The 17,199-nt window shown below is 36.8% G+C and overlaps 1 protein-coding gene across 7 annotated transcripts in view; it reads left to right on the top strand.

Annotated features, from left to right (window-relative positions):
• The window catches only part of MADD (MAP kinase activating death domain), a 69,349-nt gene extending 54,559 nt beyond the window's left edge, over positions 1–14,790 (top strand). For 3 of the 7 annotated variants that reach the window (XM_057364732.1, XM_057364747.1, XM_057364706.1), the window contains 5 exons: positions 537–609; positions 2,492–2,598; positions 7,903–7,972; positions 11,741–11,787; positions 13,223–14,788. In XM_057364732.1, the coding sequence (XP_057220715.1) occupies positions 537–609; positions 2,492–2,598; positions 7,903–7,972; positions 11,741–11,787; positions 13,223–13,330 (405 nt within the window). In that variant the 3' untranslated portion in view covers positions 13,331–14,788. Of the gene's footprint in view, positions 1–536; positions 610–2,491; positions 2,599–7,902; positions 7,973–11,740; positions 11,788–13,222 lie in introns of all 7 variants that reach the window. The other 4 variants (XM_057364715.1, XM_057364696.1, XM_057364741.1 and 1 more) reach the window with 3 other exon arrangements.
• Positions 14,791–17,199: the final 2,409 nt, after the last annotated feature.

Below are 17,199 nucleotides of genomic sequence, written 5' to 3'. Positions count from 1 at the left end.
AGTTTGTCCATCCCTCAAATTAGTTCCKTTCTAGTATAGAGTACCTCAACCTTCTCCATGTCCTGTATCTTGGGCTGTGGATAGAAATTTTTCTTGAATTTTGCTCTGAGATTATGGYTTAATCTTATTTTTGAAGGAAGATGAAGAATATGCCATAAGAAAATTGATATGAATAACAAAAAGATAGGTAATAAGTGTGTGACTAGCAATATCGATTGCTGGAAGCTGAAAGAAAGGGAGGGATTGCTTTGATGCTTTTTTTACAGTAAGAAACTGYGTAAGTTTGGTTAGAATGTGCCAAGGCATGAACTCTTYACTAGCTCATGTGTTGAAATGGTAYGAAAAAGTTTCTCTATCTGAAAAACAAATGTAAATATTAACTTGTAAGCAGGCGTGCTTGAACTTTTATCATCTTTTGGTCACTGTGTACCACGTGGGACTTGTTCTTTTTGYAGAATCTTTGAATCTTGCTGTTCTTTTCCCTCCCTTAGTAATTTGGAGAAATAACATTGTGTTACTCTTCTTGTATCTGCTAGTGTCGGGAACTGTATTACTGTGTAAAAGACAGTATGGAGCGAGCAGCAGCAAGACAGCAAAGCATTAAACCAGGTACAAGGTTTTACATGTTGCTGACATTTGTTGTTCAATCTGCAATCAGCAAGTTTTTTTTAATTAATAACTCATTTGAACATAATCTCCTTTTAGTGGAAATCTTGAGGTAACTTTGTACATCTGCGTGCAAGTAGCAGACTGTTGTCTTTAGCTGGTCCTCTTCATTTCAGTCTCAATACAGATATAACCAGAACAGCCTGTATAAAGGAGAGTTACATGTAAGGAGGATTAGCTGCCAGCAAAATGATAACTAAAAAAGATTTTGAAACATCAGTTTCACTTTCTCTTCATGGTTCACTAACCACTGCTAATATTCCTGATTGAGACACAAAACTATGTTGTCCACTTTGTGTTGAAAATGGAGGCTAATAAATATAATTTGTGTTACTGAATCTGCAGATTTCTGCAGATTTTTTTTCAGAAACTTAATGTCTTTTGACGTGCCTCATACTGGTGCAGTTCAAGAGGTGCACTTAATGCAATGTCTTTACGTCAGTATTACCTCTCTAGTGTGGACATATATTAGTTTTACATCATTGTCTGGGACAGGRTAATATGATTACACTGGTAATTTTTTTCTTGGCAAACGCCTCTTTCTTTTTCCTATTGAGTCTGAAAGGCTTAAAAAAGTGGATTTGCAGTTTTGGAAGATTGAGTTCTTGGGAAGGCAATTTTCCRCTTTTCTTACTCCCCAGAGAGGAGCAGGGGCTCTATGTACTTGAGTAACAAACATGAAAGTGGCTTATTTTATACCTGCATAAGATGGTTTTTTTCTCCTTTGCAGTTTCAGGGTAACATCACTGTGGTTTTGTGTTTTCTAGTTTGATTTTTGTTGCAACTATTCCTTTTGTTTTCAAATGGATGGTAGGAATCTGAGAGCTATGTTTTGAGGTACAAGCCTATTTTAGGTGTGTCTTAATGTTGTATCTAAGTGATCTACATTTTATACTTGTAACTGGCATCAGCATGACTGAGAAAATGACTTGTGTTTGTATCTAGTATGCTAACTGTTCAACCTCGGTTAGCTGTTGGAGTTTAGAGCAGCTTCCTCCTACCAGTTTAATTCCTCCTACTGGTTTTCTTGTCCAGTTTAATTTGAGAATGGGGAGGAAATACTGAAATTTCACTGAGGGTAGAGAAGGCAAGACGGTACTTGAAAGGTATTTTAAGAATTGGGCAATAATGGAGGATTAAAAAGTAGCAATGTGTTTGAAAAGTGTTTGAATTGTGTAAAAAACCATTCCCCAGAGCTCAGTGGTTCTGAAAAACCAAAGAAAAAAAGAGAATTTTTCAAAAATCAGTTTAAGAAAGCCCTTGTTAGCTGAACTGAAAATGCAAAATAAACTAGATGAAAATGCCTAGATTATTCACCTATTAATATCCTCTATTACATTGTTGTWATTTTAATCATGTTGACTTTTTAATTACTAAAAGCTTAAAACACACCATGCAATGCAGCTCACAAATGCAAGCCTCATTTGTGCTGCTTGTGTATCTGTATTTACGACTGTGCTCTCTGTGGATTATGTGATTGCAGTGTCTTACTATGCAGAAATGAATTGTAACATTTAAAGCAAACAGACAATACCCCAATATGAAGTACAATAAATACCGAATGAACTGACATTGATGTTCTTTCATGTTATCAGAATGAAATTTATTACAATACTTAAAATTCTAGTGGTTCTCAGAAAGCTGTCATTAGTGAGTGGACTCACTGAAAARTTCCCTACTATTCTCAGTAGTGTCCTTTTCCTATGCACGTCAGTAGGAATTCTGTTTTTACTATTTTATATTCCCCTTCCACAGACCATGACTTGACTGACCACTTTTTGTTTTTTTGTTTTGCTTTGGTGTTTTTCCTTTATTAACATCACAGGTCCTGAGTTGGGTGGTGAGTTCCCTGTGCAGGATATGAAAACCGGTGAAGGAGGTCTTCTTCAAGTCACACTGGAAGGAATTAACCTGAAGTTTATGCACAGTCAGGTATGAGGGAAATCCATGAGAAGACCGAGCATGAAGCTTTTTGCAGCACGTCTGTATAGGTGTTTCCTCTTCCCAGAGTATCAACAAGGACAAGGGTTAGTTTGATGTGGGTAAAAAAACTTAACTATATTTACACTCAGACGCAACTCGTGTCAATATGTGTATATGTAAAAACACACTGTAATTAAATATCCTCAGGAAAACTATAAGCTGTTAAAGAAAGATGTTGATCTATCTTTCAGCTTCTTGTTTCTTTTTGTCTAAGCTCAAACCAAATGTTAGCCTGTATAAAGGGGCAGAAGAAGTGATCAATAGCAATCTAAGCTGCTGTAATGCATCACACCATGAACAAATCCTCATTGCATAAGCAGGCAGTCTTAAAGATACAGTGTGTGCATATTGCAGGTACAGAAGGCAACCTTCTGCATTATATTTAACCTATCTTATTTTAAAACTTTAGAAATTATCTGTAGAAGTCAGTATGAAAATAAAATAGGAAATTGGCTCTTGATGTAATTCACAAAGATTAGAAAAACATACTGGTTCCTTTTTCCTTCCAAATAGCAGATATTGTGGGCATAGAGGAAACACAAGTAGAATTGTCATTTCTTCCTTTCTCTGGATGTTGTTTCTGTTGCTTCCTTTGATCCTTGTTTTTTATTTTGCTTTATGTTTTTTTGTTTTGCATATGATATTAAATGCATGCTGTGCTAGACAATAGAATCCATTTTTAGGGGAGAAGGGAGTGTGTGTGTATGTGTGTGAGAGAGAGTAAGAAAGAAAAGCTTCTGTCAGTTCTCTGTGGAGTGTTTTTCCTTTCCTCCTGACTAGACTTTTCTCCCCACACAAGCTTTGYTTTTCTTTGAGGATACAGAAGTGTAGATCCCACTGGAAGTGCACATGCATCTCAAACACATGCTCGGCATATTTACTACTTCTCCCAAGGTCACAGCAGCACTACCTGCCACCTTGAGTTTGTATGTGCCAGTATAAGGAGTGAGGAGCTGTGAACTTCCCTCAGTTTTCTTGCTGTTTCTTATCATGGTAGAACCTGGACTATGTTCGACCTGCTGTAGAATTTCAAACCTGTTCTGTGATGGAACACTCTACTTGACTAAGTTATAGATTTTTTCTTTTTATTTGGTGTGCTGAAATACAAAGAACTGTAAGAGGAAGTTAGCGTACGGAATGCATTTTCATAGTTCTTGAAAGTGGCAGGTTTAAAGCTTTTGAAAGTTAAACCCTGGACTCAAAGTAACAGTTTGATATCCTTATAGATGGATATAATAGAAATTACTTTRTCCTAAGGTAAGGACACACAATAGGAATGTTCTGTTTGCTACTTCTGCCAGAAGTCAAAAAAATTGTTGCGCTCAAACTGCTCATCTCTGTGGAGATTACTCCATTTAATAAATGAAAAGGCAGACTCACTTTTGCAGTGAGAAAAGATTATGAAAAGATAGCCATGTCATCAGCAGCATGGTTTCTTAAGTGTAGCAGGCATCTTCACAAGACAAAGACACTCAGTGTTAAACACATCATGAGCACACATGTATCTGTCCAAAAGAAAAACTCCAAATTCAAGCCTTGTTTAATTTTTTTTTCTGAAAGACTGGAATGAAATTCAGAAAGAAACTTCAGGGAAACTTGGCATTGATTGTTATTRTGGGACTGTCAGGAGCATTACTTTATTTTGTATCATGGGTATTGAGACCTGTGCTACTACCAGTACTTGTAGAATACCAGCTTTATCATRTCCTTCCTTAGAGAGACTGGTGTACTGATTTGCTGTCTGTGATGAAAATTCCTCTCTCTTTTCTGGAGAAAAGTCTGTGCAGGTCAGAACCAGGACGTGTGCCAGCAGTCTCCCTCGCCTGTGATTATKCCTTCTCTTCATCACCTTTCCAATGAAGCTGTAGCCAGATGAGTTGCCATTACTTAAGATGGATATTAAAACAAGTATAATTCTGGAAAATACACTGCATTTACTCAGTGTGTGTAATTCATGGTCTGTTAGATTATATTGCCAGCTGACCAGGGCTTTCAGTATCATTTAGGGGATTGAAGGTATATGTACTTGTTTTCCTTCTCAAATCAAAGTGTCTAGACAAATATCAGAAGTGTTTCATTTGAGGGTTTTTGTAGGATGGACAAGTGTARCAGTTACATAAAGAACTCCTTCTAGTTGCACCATGGGAAAAAACCAATCTCCTCCAGTTTTATAATCTTTGGACCTAAAGGATGTTGGCATTTTTATTCTGACACTCATCAACCAGTTTGTTTACTTTAATAAAAAGTCTGCTATTCTAGATGATTTGTTCTTTCCAATTTTCATATACATTGTGTGAGCTGCTACCTCAGGTGATTGATTTTAGAGTATGCATATAASCATCATTAAACTCAGGATCCTACAGCCATTTTTTGGTGTTGAAAATGGCATTTTCTATTTCTGTTGAGTTTGAATGGGGTTACTAACCAACAAATGCCTACAGGATCTCATCAGGCACAGCTTTCTATTCATCTTCCTCTTTACTTAATAAAAAGGCCYTGTTCTTGGCTGTCTTTGCAAGTATTCTTTGCAGTTTTGTGGCTTACTAGTATAAGGGATTCTATTGCTCTGCTTGATTGGACATAACAATTCATTTAGAACATAGGAAGAGGGGTTTCCTCTTTTTAAAAGGAAAGTACAAATGGAGTCTACCTGAGAAGACTGAACATACTGCTTCAGTGTGGTGCTTGCTGTTATGAAACTGTTTTTGAAGGCTCTTGATTTGCAGTGTGTGTACTTTCTTACCGTCTTGTGAATTCCTTAGGAAATGTCTCAGATGCATGGTGGGACAAGCTGTTACTGACATGTGAGAGTCTTTAGTGTTCACAGATTGTCTCACCATGCTGCAGCAAACTTTAGTTTAAGAATAAAAAAATTTAAAGTCTCTGTGTTTAGCAGGTCGGAGGACGTTCTTTAGAATAGGGAGGAATCAAGAGTACCTGTGGCATTGGCAGATTATTCTGAGTTCACATCTACAATCTATATTGTAATATTGTGACTCAGTAGCCTGTGCCCGTTACAAATTMATCTGTGTCAAAAATAGATGGAATCTTAATAAGATGCATAAGGCACATGCCATTTACAGTAGGATCCACACTGAGTGCTCTGTCTTGAGGAACCAGTTTCCCTAGGGTAAGTAACTGCTATTTCCTTTATGTGTGTTTTCTGGTGGAGTGAGAGGGGAGCATCTCTGTCCCTTAAACAATATAGAAAGAAATTGCCCTTTCACACATATCTTCTGAAAGTACATTAATGWGTAATTTCTGTAATTGTGACAAACTTGATAAACTCTGATCTTGCTCATAGGTCTTGTGGGAATGCAGCACTCCATAACATTAACTCAGATCATGAGCATCTGTGGCAGTCAAGTCTCTTAGGCAGTTTTACTCTTCCCAAATAAAATGGCCTGTGTTTTGCCTGGCCCTTTCTACTGAATTTCTGAATTTTTGTGCTTCAGACTACTAGCAAAAWTTTTTCACGGGAAAATTACAGAAAAACAGAGCAAAGTGCAGTAAAGAAAGTATTCTGCTATTGACTTGTTTATTCTGTAAATATACGTCAAAAAGTAAAATGGTTTTGACCRACTGAACTTAGACAGGACATGAATAAAAACAGGCAAGCAAAAAAAAGATGGGATTAAGTCTCCTTTCCTTTCACTGCTTGAATGTAAGCAGAAAGCAAGCTTCAGATTTTTTGATAACTAAGTGGAAGCTTTGGTTTTTTTATGTTGAACAAAAAATATCCCAGGTCTGTTGGTTAGTTCTCTGCCAATAAAAATAACAATAAAATCCCTTTGACTTGAAAATYAACATGTCTTATCTCAAATGTATGGTGCATTTACTGATCTCTCTTGATACAGATAAGTCTCTTTAAAAAAGCCCCACAGTAATTTCCAGTGTTGAATTCCTTTGTCTTTCTTGCATAACATATAATGCATAACATATAATGCATGACTACATTGGTGTTGCTAATATGGGATTCAAGAGGGTTGCAAAGTTCTCCTTTCCCTTYTTTCCAAGACAGTGAAGTTTCTCCAGTACCATTTTTAAAAAAGATCCTGAGATCATGATGTCATAAATGTGTAGGCACTGAAAGTGTCACACCACAGTATTGTAATACAGTTTTGCAAGGACCTCTCTAAGATGTTTGCCATTAGAGTATTAGGGCAGTGTTACTCTTAGTGTTTCTCTTAGTGTTGAAAGGCAACTCTACTAGAAACTGGAATATGGATTTGTTTGCTTATAGCACTTGCTACAGCTTCATAAGTCTATGTACTGACTTTGACCCTTTTGGAGATGTGCACATAAGAAAGGGGTTTTTTGTATCTTCAAATAGATTGGATACTAAACAAACTTATTATGCAAAGAGAACTTGTTAATTCACGCCATATTGGCATCTATGTTCTGGACTGAAAGCCTTGTCATGACAACTGCTTCTGTCTTTCGGGGTTCATGTATGTAAAACGTGAGTTTTAGGCAGGTTTGTTTTCTAAATGACTTAACTTGTGGAGCCATATGGGAAGTGACCAAACTGTAGAGAAGGGTCCAAACTCTCCCATCCTGCTTAAAGCAGAAGCTGGTACTGACTGTCCAAGGCTAACTCTCAACATTATATGTCTTAAATGTAGTAAAACCTCACKTGGCAGATAGGTCAGAGAGAAGAAAGGTTAGTGGTTCCTCATTGTTTTAAATTGACTGCTGGATAGGTTAGAAGGATCGGTATCAGGGTGGGAGGTATAGTGCCCCTTACCTGCCCTCTGTGCTGGAGGAGGATGCATGGAGGGGCAGAAACTACTTGGGATGGATCAGAGGCTACAAACAGTGCCAAATTTGGGAGCCAGCTTTATTCTCGTCCCCCTCTTTTGCTGTATTTCAGGTGTGTTGGTATTCTTTTTGCAATAACTCATTTGAGTGCCTGAAGGGGTAGCAATGTTGGATATGTCAGAGTTACTAACTCCTTCGTTTCTCTTCCATGCTTTCTCCTCCTGCAAGGAGCGGAAGGTACTTCATCTTCTGCTGTCTTCGCTTCTTAGCACTTTTAAGTTTTTTGTTGATTTCTAGCATTGTGGCAAGTTTGTCTTCTGAATATTTRTTTCACCCTTTATTTATATATTAAACTGTAAATGAACTGGTAGTGTATGCTATAAAACTTCAGATTGTATCTGTTGTGATGATGTTTTTGTTTAATTTTCATTTTTAGGTTAAAAAACCCCAAACCCAACTAATTTTATGTTACTTTTCCTCCTGTTTTTGTAGGTTTTCATAGAGCTGAATCACATAAAAAAGTGCAATACTGTGCGAGGAGTCTTTGTCCTGGAGGAATTTGGTAATTACATTATTTTGATACTAGGTCTGTACTCACATGGCAGTAACTCAAATTTCCAGTCTTCAGATTCAGAGTTGCACTGCAATTTCAAAGATGGGAGAGMATGTAGATTGCATATAAGAAGTTGCCTGAGAGATGGGTGACTTTACRGAAAAATTTACACATTAATTTTTATCATAATAAGATTTGTGACSTAGGTGCTTTTTGTTATTAGAGAGAGAAAATGTCCCGAGTCTTCTGAAACAAACAAAAACCAGACTTGGATGTGTGTGGGAATTTTCTTTGCTATGTTCCTTTTTCATCTGAGAAACCACATTTTTAAGAAGGATTTAAAGTTGATCTTTCTCAACACGCCATGCTTTCATTGCAAAGAATTACTGTTAATTGCAAAGGTTTCTTTTTGCTCTAGGTGTAGTTTAATTTTTGTTGAATGGAGCAGAAGCTGTTTTGTCAGGTTGTACTTTCTTTATCCTGTGATTTTTGCTTTACAGCATGAGTGGAAAAGTAAAYGTTAAGGAGAATAGAGAGTTTGTGCTATTTTGGTTAGTTATTGCTATTGCATATCTGAGAAATTAAACCACTTGAGTTAAAAATATTCTCTCTCACAAAATAGARGTCACAGACAAGAACCAATTGGGATGTACCGAATGAGATTGTCAATTGCCCATCCAGCTCATACAGAGAAAGAAAAAAAGAAAGAAGGATGTTGCAGGGCAACTAACTTTTCTTTATGTGGAGATTAGAGTCTACCTCATAGTTGTTTTTTTAATTGTTGTAAAGATGAGAAGATACAGCAATCTGCCCTGTTTAAGGTAAATTAYCATGTTTGGTAATAGTAGACTAAAAACATTCAGTAAAAACTTGCTTGGACTTCTTCAGAATGAAATTGTTTAGCCATGTTAACTGTTGTAAACCTTGCCATCAGATTCATTGTAGCAGGAGCATATTGAAGTGGTAGATGCTCTTAGAAAGATAGTCTGGTAAGCATGCATGCTCCAGTCTGATGGGAAATACTTCAATGTAAGATTTTGTTTTTACCAAGAAYGAGTCTCCAAATAAGTGATAGCACAACGGGAAATTAAAGGTCTATTTGTGTTAATGCTGGGTTTAGATGGCAGYATTAAAGTTGGACTTGTGGTTTCAGAGCAGGGTGTAAGCAGAAATTCAGGAATTGTGTCCCACAGATGAAAGTGTAAATTTAAGTAAGCRAGGAAATGTAAGGTTCTTCCCTCTGGAATTTGAGTTACTGCTGTGTACTTGTGCTTTACTTTCTTGTGGCCCCTTCACTGCCGCTGCTATGAAAACCTTCATTCTCCAGCAGGTAAAGTGATGTCCCCTAAACTCATTTTGTGGCAGCACCATATTTTCATTTACAGGACCAAAGGCTGCAGGATGGTGCTTAATAATTCATCCACTCAGTTCACGAGCATCAGGAATAACTTTTAATGTTAGAAGAAAAATGCTTTAGCTAATCTCTCAGTTTGAGGCTTGAATCTTTGGAGGCTTGGATCTTTTTTTTCGGGGTTTTTTTCTTGTTGTGGTGGTGGGGTGGTTTTTGGTTTTTTTTTTTTTTTTTTTTTTCCTTTTTTTTTTTTTTTTTTTTGGGAGGGCAGTTTTTTTCCTTTCTTCTTTTTTTTTTGTATTTGCAGCGGTAGTACTTTGACTTCTATCTGTATAAATGCAAACCCACTCTTCTTAATCTTCCTAACTCAGTCCTCTCAGGAGAATTTTCTGCATTGGAAGGACTGTGAAGGAGTACTTTACTTAAAGACAAGGCAACTTACTGTGGAGAGACAGTACCTTGCCTAGGTGCTCTCCTGTTCCCTCTCTTCCTATTCGCACTTATGATACAGGATTTTACAGCTTCCCTTCTCTCCTTCCCTCGTGGCACAAGGTCCTTACAGCTTTCCCTTCCTGCTTTTTGAAGAGTATATGAACAGTTGTATGTTATCCAGTGGGCAGTGAGACTTACACAGCTGTAAAAGTCCTACCCTATTTGGCTGTGCACCAGCCTCACTCCCACCTTTATCCCCTGGTGACATGGAGTTAATTTGGAACATCTGGTGCCAACGGGTAAGGTAGCTTGGATGTGCACCTCCTTATCTCCCCAGCTTTAGTCTCTGGTATCACTGGGGCAGTGCAGCCTGGGTGTGCACTTCCCTTGTTTCTCAGTCCTTAATGTAACTGCCAACTCCARGGAGAGTGAGAGTTTAAAAATAAAACAAAAATACTACATTTTTACTATCGTATTCTGGACTTTCCAAAAGATTGTTTTCAAGAATAACAATACCATGACATACAAGAATTAGTAGCTACTGCTTTATATTTTGAGAACTTTCTCAAACCCAGTCTGCACTGCCTACTTTTGGCCCCTTAGAGTGTGATCCGTCTCCCTCTCCAGCGTTCAGCTGTGTCATATCATAGTTGAAGAAATGACATCTGCATGGATAGGTTTTGTTGTGGACTTTTCCTGGTTCTTCATACTGAACTCATCTRCCTCTGTTTCTTTTCTTGTCACTAGTACTATGTGTAATAAAACATTTATCCTTCCTCTATGAACCTGGAATGATTTGATTTTGCATAATTTCTGTACTGCTTCTTCTGAATTCTTTTGTTGTGACACAGAAATTTCATGGCAAATTTCAGCTATTCTGAAAAGGAAGTATTCAGAGTTCGTCGTGGTATTCCCCTGATCTTAACATTTTAAATTTGCCAATTGTGTGTTCTAGTGTGGTCTTTGTTCTCTTCTGGTGATTTCCCATGGTATCTGTTCACAACATCTGCAGACTGAGTACGGGCCAAAGGCACAGTTCAGATGCACTCTGCACTACAGGATGGTCACAGTTTGCTTTTTTGTCCATTCCACAACGAGAACAAAAGACAAGTTTTCTTTAGCTATATTATGCCAGTTTCCTTTCTATCAGTTTGAGGCAGTGCAAGGGAACAAGATAAAATTTTCTGGATATTACATTTTTTTCATCAGTGTCCTAATTCTCTTTTTATGTAAAGATTTCTATAAACCAGCCAGCCTGGTATTTTAAGAATATGTGTCGCTAAACTCAGCATTTTATTTTAAGGCAACTCATTCAAAAACTATGAGTGTTTTCATTGAGTATGATGAGTAAATACCATCACACACATCCTGTGCAGGAGAAAGAATATCTTGAGAAACTTAAAATAGAACTGGAAACAGTCTCCCAGTTTAGAAAATTTTCTCCCTCAGCTCCTATAATTTTTTTTCTCCTGGATTTCATATAGCTTGCTATACASTGTCCAGCAGTTCTTTTGAGATCTGTTATTCAGCAGAGAAGGATTCAAACATGTCAAGGGTAAAATCTTTGGGACTCATATAGTGACAAATTCCTATGGAATTTATGGGTTATGTTTTATTGTAGTAGACATTAGGTGTATTTGGTAATGAAGCATATATTTTCATTATTTTTACTGTTGAGCAGGAATAAGTAATATGAGAAAAAACAGTCTCTAAGAACCATCAGATATCTGCTGTGCCAAACAGAGCAGTGAAAATTTTTTTGCCAGCCTGAGTAATTTATTATGACATTACCAGTGTCTTCCAAGGATATATATAATGTAAATGAAAAGAAGTAAAAGTATGTATAAGTGAGGGATAGTGTGAGGTGCCCTGTACCTGCACCTGCTGTCTGTCTGCATCCCTTCCCTTTCCTATGGGAACGTTGTGCTATTTCTTTCCCATTTGCCTCTCGTTTTTTGAACTTTTTGTTTTGTCTCTTGCCCGTCCGGTTTTAGTTCCTGAAACTAAAGAAGTGGTGAGCCACAAGTACAAGACRCCAATGGTAAGTCAACTGTGATGCCTCTGGTGGTTCTCTAGAAAATGTATCTTTACACTTTTCATGTGGAGAAAAGATTTACATTGAGACTGCAGGATTTACAGTGAAGCCAGCTGTTCTTTATGATGTTTTCATTTAGGGAAGACAGCAAAACTCAGTGATTGTTTCTGTGAAATTAGAGGGATTCACCAGTAGTGCAGAAAGCACTGTCCCATTGTTTAACAGAGATGCAAGGTAGCCAACTCAACATTGAACTTCAGCACAATAAGAGCTGGTGGAACTGTTAGCTTTAAGACAGTGGAGAACACAATCCTTGATCCATCAAAACCATGGAAAGGGAGACTACTTCTTAGGAATGATTGTTTGCAAAAAATGCCTATTTCCTCATGAGCAATGAGTTGCAAGAKAACAGTGCAAGTACTGACTCCTCCTGTATAGATGAGTTATTGTAGTGGTTTAATGTTCAGTTTTTATAACATTTTTTTGAGTATTAGCAGTTGATAATGATACTTAGCACTGTTACACATGATCAGGCTTCTGTGCACTTATGAGGAAGAAATAGAAACCGATGATTATCATCAGAACTGAAATGTCGTCAGTTTGTGTCTGAAGTGCAGTGTGCACATTTGGTGATTCATGGAAACTCAGTCCTTCGAGAGAGAGCACAATTATTTGAAGAAGCTGGAAATATTTTAGAATAAAATGCTTGGAATATATGTAATTTAAGAAGCAAATAGSTTTATCTGCTAGTTAGAACAGCCAGTTTAATGGAAAACAAGGTATTTTATAGAAGTGTTTTAGCTTGTACTGTAGTACAGCAAAATACGTTGTTATGTTTTTTACCTTTACAAAGATTTTAAATGTCAAAAGATTTTAAATGTGCAAAGATTTTACAGGAYGAATTTTTAAAACCCCCAGAATAGCTGGTATTAGAGCTAGTATATAAATTAAGTCTTACCTTCACTGAGTTGTGCTGCCAGTCACATGGTAAATGAGGATTTTTGGTTAAATAATAGCACAGTTAATCAGTTGAATAATTGTAAAACTCAGTAGTGCTATGTGAAACCCTCTCTTTAGCTCTTTCAACCCCTCACAGGAAATGTCTTGTAACTTCATAGAACAGACCAAAAGCAAATATGCAGAATGTTTTCTTCTAAAGCCAGCTGGCCAACTTTCTAGCTTAGTATACTGTTCTTAAAGATTATTAAATCATACTGTTAAGTAACTAACGTTTTTATCCTAAAGGGATTTTTTATTTTGTTATATGGCTCTTCTCTATCCATCTCAGTTAGAAGGTGATRTGGCACGCATTTTCCTGAGTTTGTCTGTAGCCAGAGTAGTTGTCCCATGAAGGAAGATATGCAGCAAAATACAAATGCTCAATGCATTTTGTAAAACATTTAAACTGAATTTCAGTATCTCTTCTTCTAAATTCTTGTAGGCTCATGAGATCTGCTACTCCGTGCTGTGTCTCTTCTCTTATGTGGCTGCAATTCGTGGAAAAGAGGCAGAAAACAAAAGCAAACCACCTCGACCAGTTTCCAGTTGATCATCATATTTGGCAATTCCTACCTTTTGGCACACTGAAATGCAGTACTCCCAGTTTTACTGCAGTCACTGGAGCTCACTTTCTGTCTTTTATGAGAACTTGATTATTTATGTATGACCCTGCAAGTGTTTCCCCATAGAAAAACCTAAGCCTTCCCTGTTCAGTCTCCTTCTGAATTCATCCTTAATGGAGTTTTTAAATGAGCTTTTAATCAGACAGTTTTGAGCATCTGCGTCCAGCTGTGAGTGACTTACTCTGGACATTCCTTTGGAATTCCGTTTTTGTTAAGATGACTAACAACTTGAGTTCRGTTGGTTTTTGTTCTAGTGGTACTTGTTACAATTTAATCAATTTACAACTGCAGACTTCTGCTTTCAGATTCTCTGGTATGTGCACAGTGGAAGCAGTCTGGTCCTGTATGTTGTTTAAATGTTGTGTTTTTGTTGTTTTCCTTCTGTGTTGTTCATTTTTAATTACTGACACGGAGTTCTTGTCACATAGTTCTACAGTCCCTTTTGGTAGAGATGAACAATYTAGCTGTCATAATCTTAAAATATCATGTGACAGTTGAAGTTTGGTCATTTAATCAGTCCATCTGTGGAGGTTACAGCTTCTCAGGTGGGAAAAGAAGTGGAGAGAGGAACTTTGAAGGTRGTATATTGTGAAAAACCTCAACACTTCATGGTTTGTGTGGATTTTCAAATGGGAGTTCAGGTAACATTTGTAGCTGCCCCAGCAGTAGAGTTAACAGATGCAGATAAGCACTCCCTAAAGTAGTTAATCACAGGGATTAGAAAATGAATAAGGCTGTGTAAAACTTGGAAACATTATTGGCAGAAGCACAGTACAAAAACCTGCAGAACATGTTCAGAAGCCTGAAGGATTTTGCTGTCTCCAAATTTTTTTTAACTATTGCTTTTTTTTTTTTTTCAAGCTGTACCTGTATATGAAGGGACCTGAAAATATTGTGTTTATGTATAATGAAACTCATGTAGTTAAAACTATCCATCACATTCCTTATTTTCAATAGGCTGAATATGAATGGGTTTTTTTGCATCCTGTTTTTGTTTTTGAACTGTACTGCACTTGTCTGGAAAGCTCTTAGGATGCTGGAAGGTGAGACTGTCTAGAGAAAATAATGTTACATGTAAAATACCAGGAAAAATTGCTCTGATACCAACGGATATATTGTAGGTTTTGACATAGAACTCTGACTAAATGCACCCAGTAATAACCCTGTTTTGGTTTGGTCAGGGTATCTAYCATTTTAAATGGAATATACTAGTATGGGTGAGGAAATTATGTAAATATTATAGTATCACATCTATTTATAGAAACTGTACAGCTCTCTGAATGTGAAAATAAAATGTCATTCAACCAGCAACCAGTTTTCATCCTCCTGTGCCTTTCTATCATTTGTTATTCTGAAACAAATGTAATTATATACAAAATACACCATACACATACGTGAAATAATGTAAAAGAGAAGGCTGTAAGTGGACAATCTAAATTTCTTTCCACATAAACAGTTTTAAATAATTTTGGGGCTTTTTTTTTTCCTTCTATCACAACATCTGTGTCATCTTTAAAACAAAAGTGTTTGAGATACATGAATAGGGAAAGCAGGCACATCTGAATATGTAAATTTTTTTTTGCATGCTTACAAGTTTAAGTGTCATGTAGAAGATCTTTCATCCTTTCCTAATATAATAGCAAAACTGAAATTGGCAAATAATGAAATTAGCCTAACTTGAATTTATTTTCTTTGTCTTCTGAGAGCATAAATTTTGTTATAGCAATATCTGAATTTTTAACGATTGTAGTTTTCTGCATACTGCTGTGTTTTAAGTACAGTGAACACTGAAAGCACTTTGGTCTACAGCAGAGGTTTCATTTATGCAATGGAGGTCCCACTGAGGTAAACAATTTCAATTTTTAGATTGTAATTATGTTTGTAGGCCTATTAACATAATCAAACCATAAAATTATAGGGGGAGGATTATTAAATGCACAACATCRCTTACTATATCCAGCTCCCTTTTAAATTACTTTTGCTGTTGATGAGAATTGTTTAGGCTGATCAGAAACTTCAGCCCAGAGTAAGACTTYTAAAGGACCCGATAATAAAAATGGTCCTCTGTTACTTTTGACAGAATTTGTTTTGAAGAACAAGTGTGGCTAAATATAGTGCTTGCTGTTCCGTGGCAGGGATGAATCAATAACAAGCTCAGCAACTGCACTGGCACTGGGCTTCTGCTCTTTAGGTGAGAGTGACTGACTTGGCTTCAAAACTGAAGATATTTTGAAATATATAAAATCTTTCTTGTATTTGATATTGGGGCTGTRGCATATTCATCTGAGTCAAAGGCATGCTGTGCAGTTTCCACTACTACATGCACRGTCCTGCACTCTGGATACCAAATGCAACTTGGATTTTAAATTGGTGCAAAAGCATAAGTCTTTTGGAATACAGTCTTCCCTCCTTTCCACTCCAGCACTCCAAAGCACTGTAAGAGGTGGAAAAATTTTATTTTGGAGGAAAAAAAAGTAGTGATTTTGCAGTGATTTGCAAGGGTTTTAGTTATGCCCCACTCATTTTGATATTTAGGTAAACAATTCCTTAGCAACAGTTAAGAACTTAAGAGGTCTCTAAACCTTCCAGAACCAAATGGAAGGCTAACAGACTAATTGGTAGCTATAAATAGTGCTAGAAGTTTCTTAACATAAAAATCATAATTCCTACGTTTTTACCACTAGGAGGAGCCTGTGTCTTAGTTTTTAAGAACTTCAAAATTGCAACCTTTTTAATTTAACACTTGTATTATTTCCAAGGCACTTACACAAATGTGTCAAAGAACATAAACTTGCATTAAAACTTCCTTATGACTGAACAGGTTTCTTTTTCTGCTACAATTTCTTATTGTGGAAGTTCTTTTACAAAATGACTGTTACTAGTTGTTCTCTGCAAACACTGGAATTTGTGATTAGTCTTTCTAGCACTGTTCAAAGTGGAACMAAAGTTACTAATTTATCTGTATTCTGGTTATCAGGTCTTCATTGTGATGTTCCAATAATGCCCTTGTTTTATTTGTGAATGCAGTGTCTGCTTCTAGTACAAGTGGGTTCACATTTTAAAGGTTGAAAGTTTAAGCATCAGTGACTCACAACACTGATACTTACTAAGTGATATTTGTTTAAGATATATCTGAAAAAAGCTTTTTGAAGGTCGGTTGAAGGAAAAGGGTTCATTACTTTAAGGAAACTACTGTAAAAATTGCCTACACCCTGATTACTAACTTCGGGTAATCCCTGTCCTCCTACTTTAACACTTTCATGATAGCTGAGTAAGGTGAAATGTTCATCYGGGTATTTAAAAGCTAAATTGCTGGTAAATATCAGTCATTAAGAATTTCAATTCTAACTAAAGTTCTAGCTTTGTAATCAAAGTGGWTGGGAAAATTGGCTGTGATTATAAGCCTTAGGAACCTTTATGTTGCAAAAAAATTGAAGATATTTSTAGAATCACGTTGCTTGTGCCAGAGGAAGGCTTTTGACTCACAGTGTGTTTCTAATAAGGATGCAGTTGCCTACAATGGGAACAAATCAACTGCTTGCCCCAGTGTCAGGCATAGGCTCCTGTTATCACTGAATCCAGAATCAGGCAGAAAATAGAAGTTAAACTTCTCACAAAGAGCAGTATTTACATCCCAGTTCCCCTTGTTTACCAAAGGGATGAAAGTTAGATGATGTTGCCTCTAAGGCAGTATCGTTGGGGAGAAAAATATTTTCTGCTCTGATTCCATTGGTATTTATAAACTCTCAGGTCACTGCTCTTTGACAAGCCAGCTGTTGATGAAATGAAACATCTC

The sequence above is a fragment of the Malurus melanocephalus genome, unplaced genomic scaffold, assembly GCF_030028575.1.
Source record: "Malurus melanocephalus ecotype Western Australia unplaced genomic scaffold, MMel_1.1 scaffold_2, whole genome shotgun sequence".
Taxonomy (NCBI): domain Eukaryota; kingdom Metazoa; phylum Chordata; class Aves; order Passeriformes; family Maluridae; genus Malurus; species Malurus melanocephalus.
Note: the sequence above shows the minus strand (reverse complement) of the source record. Positions and strands in the feature narration are given on the sequence as shown.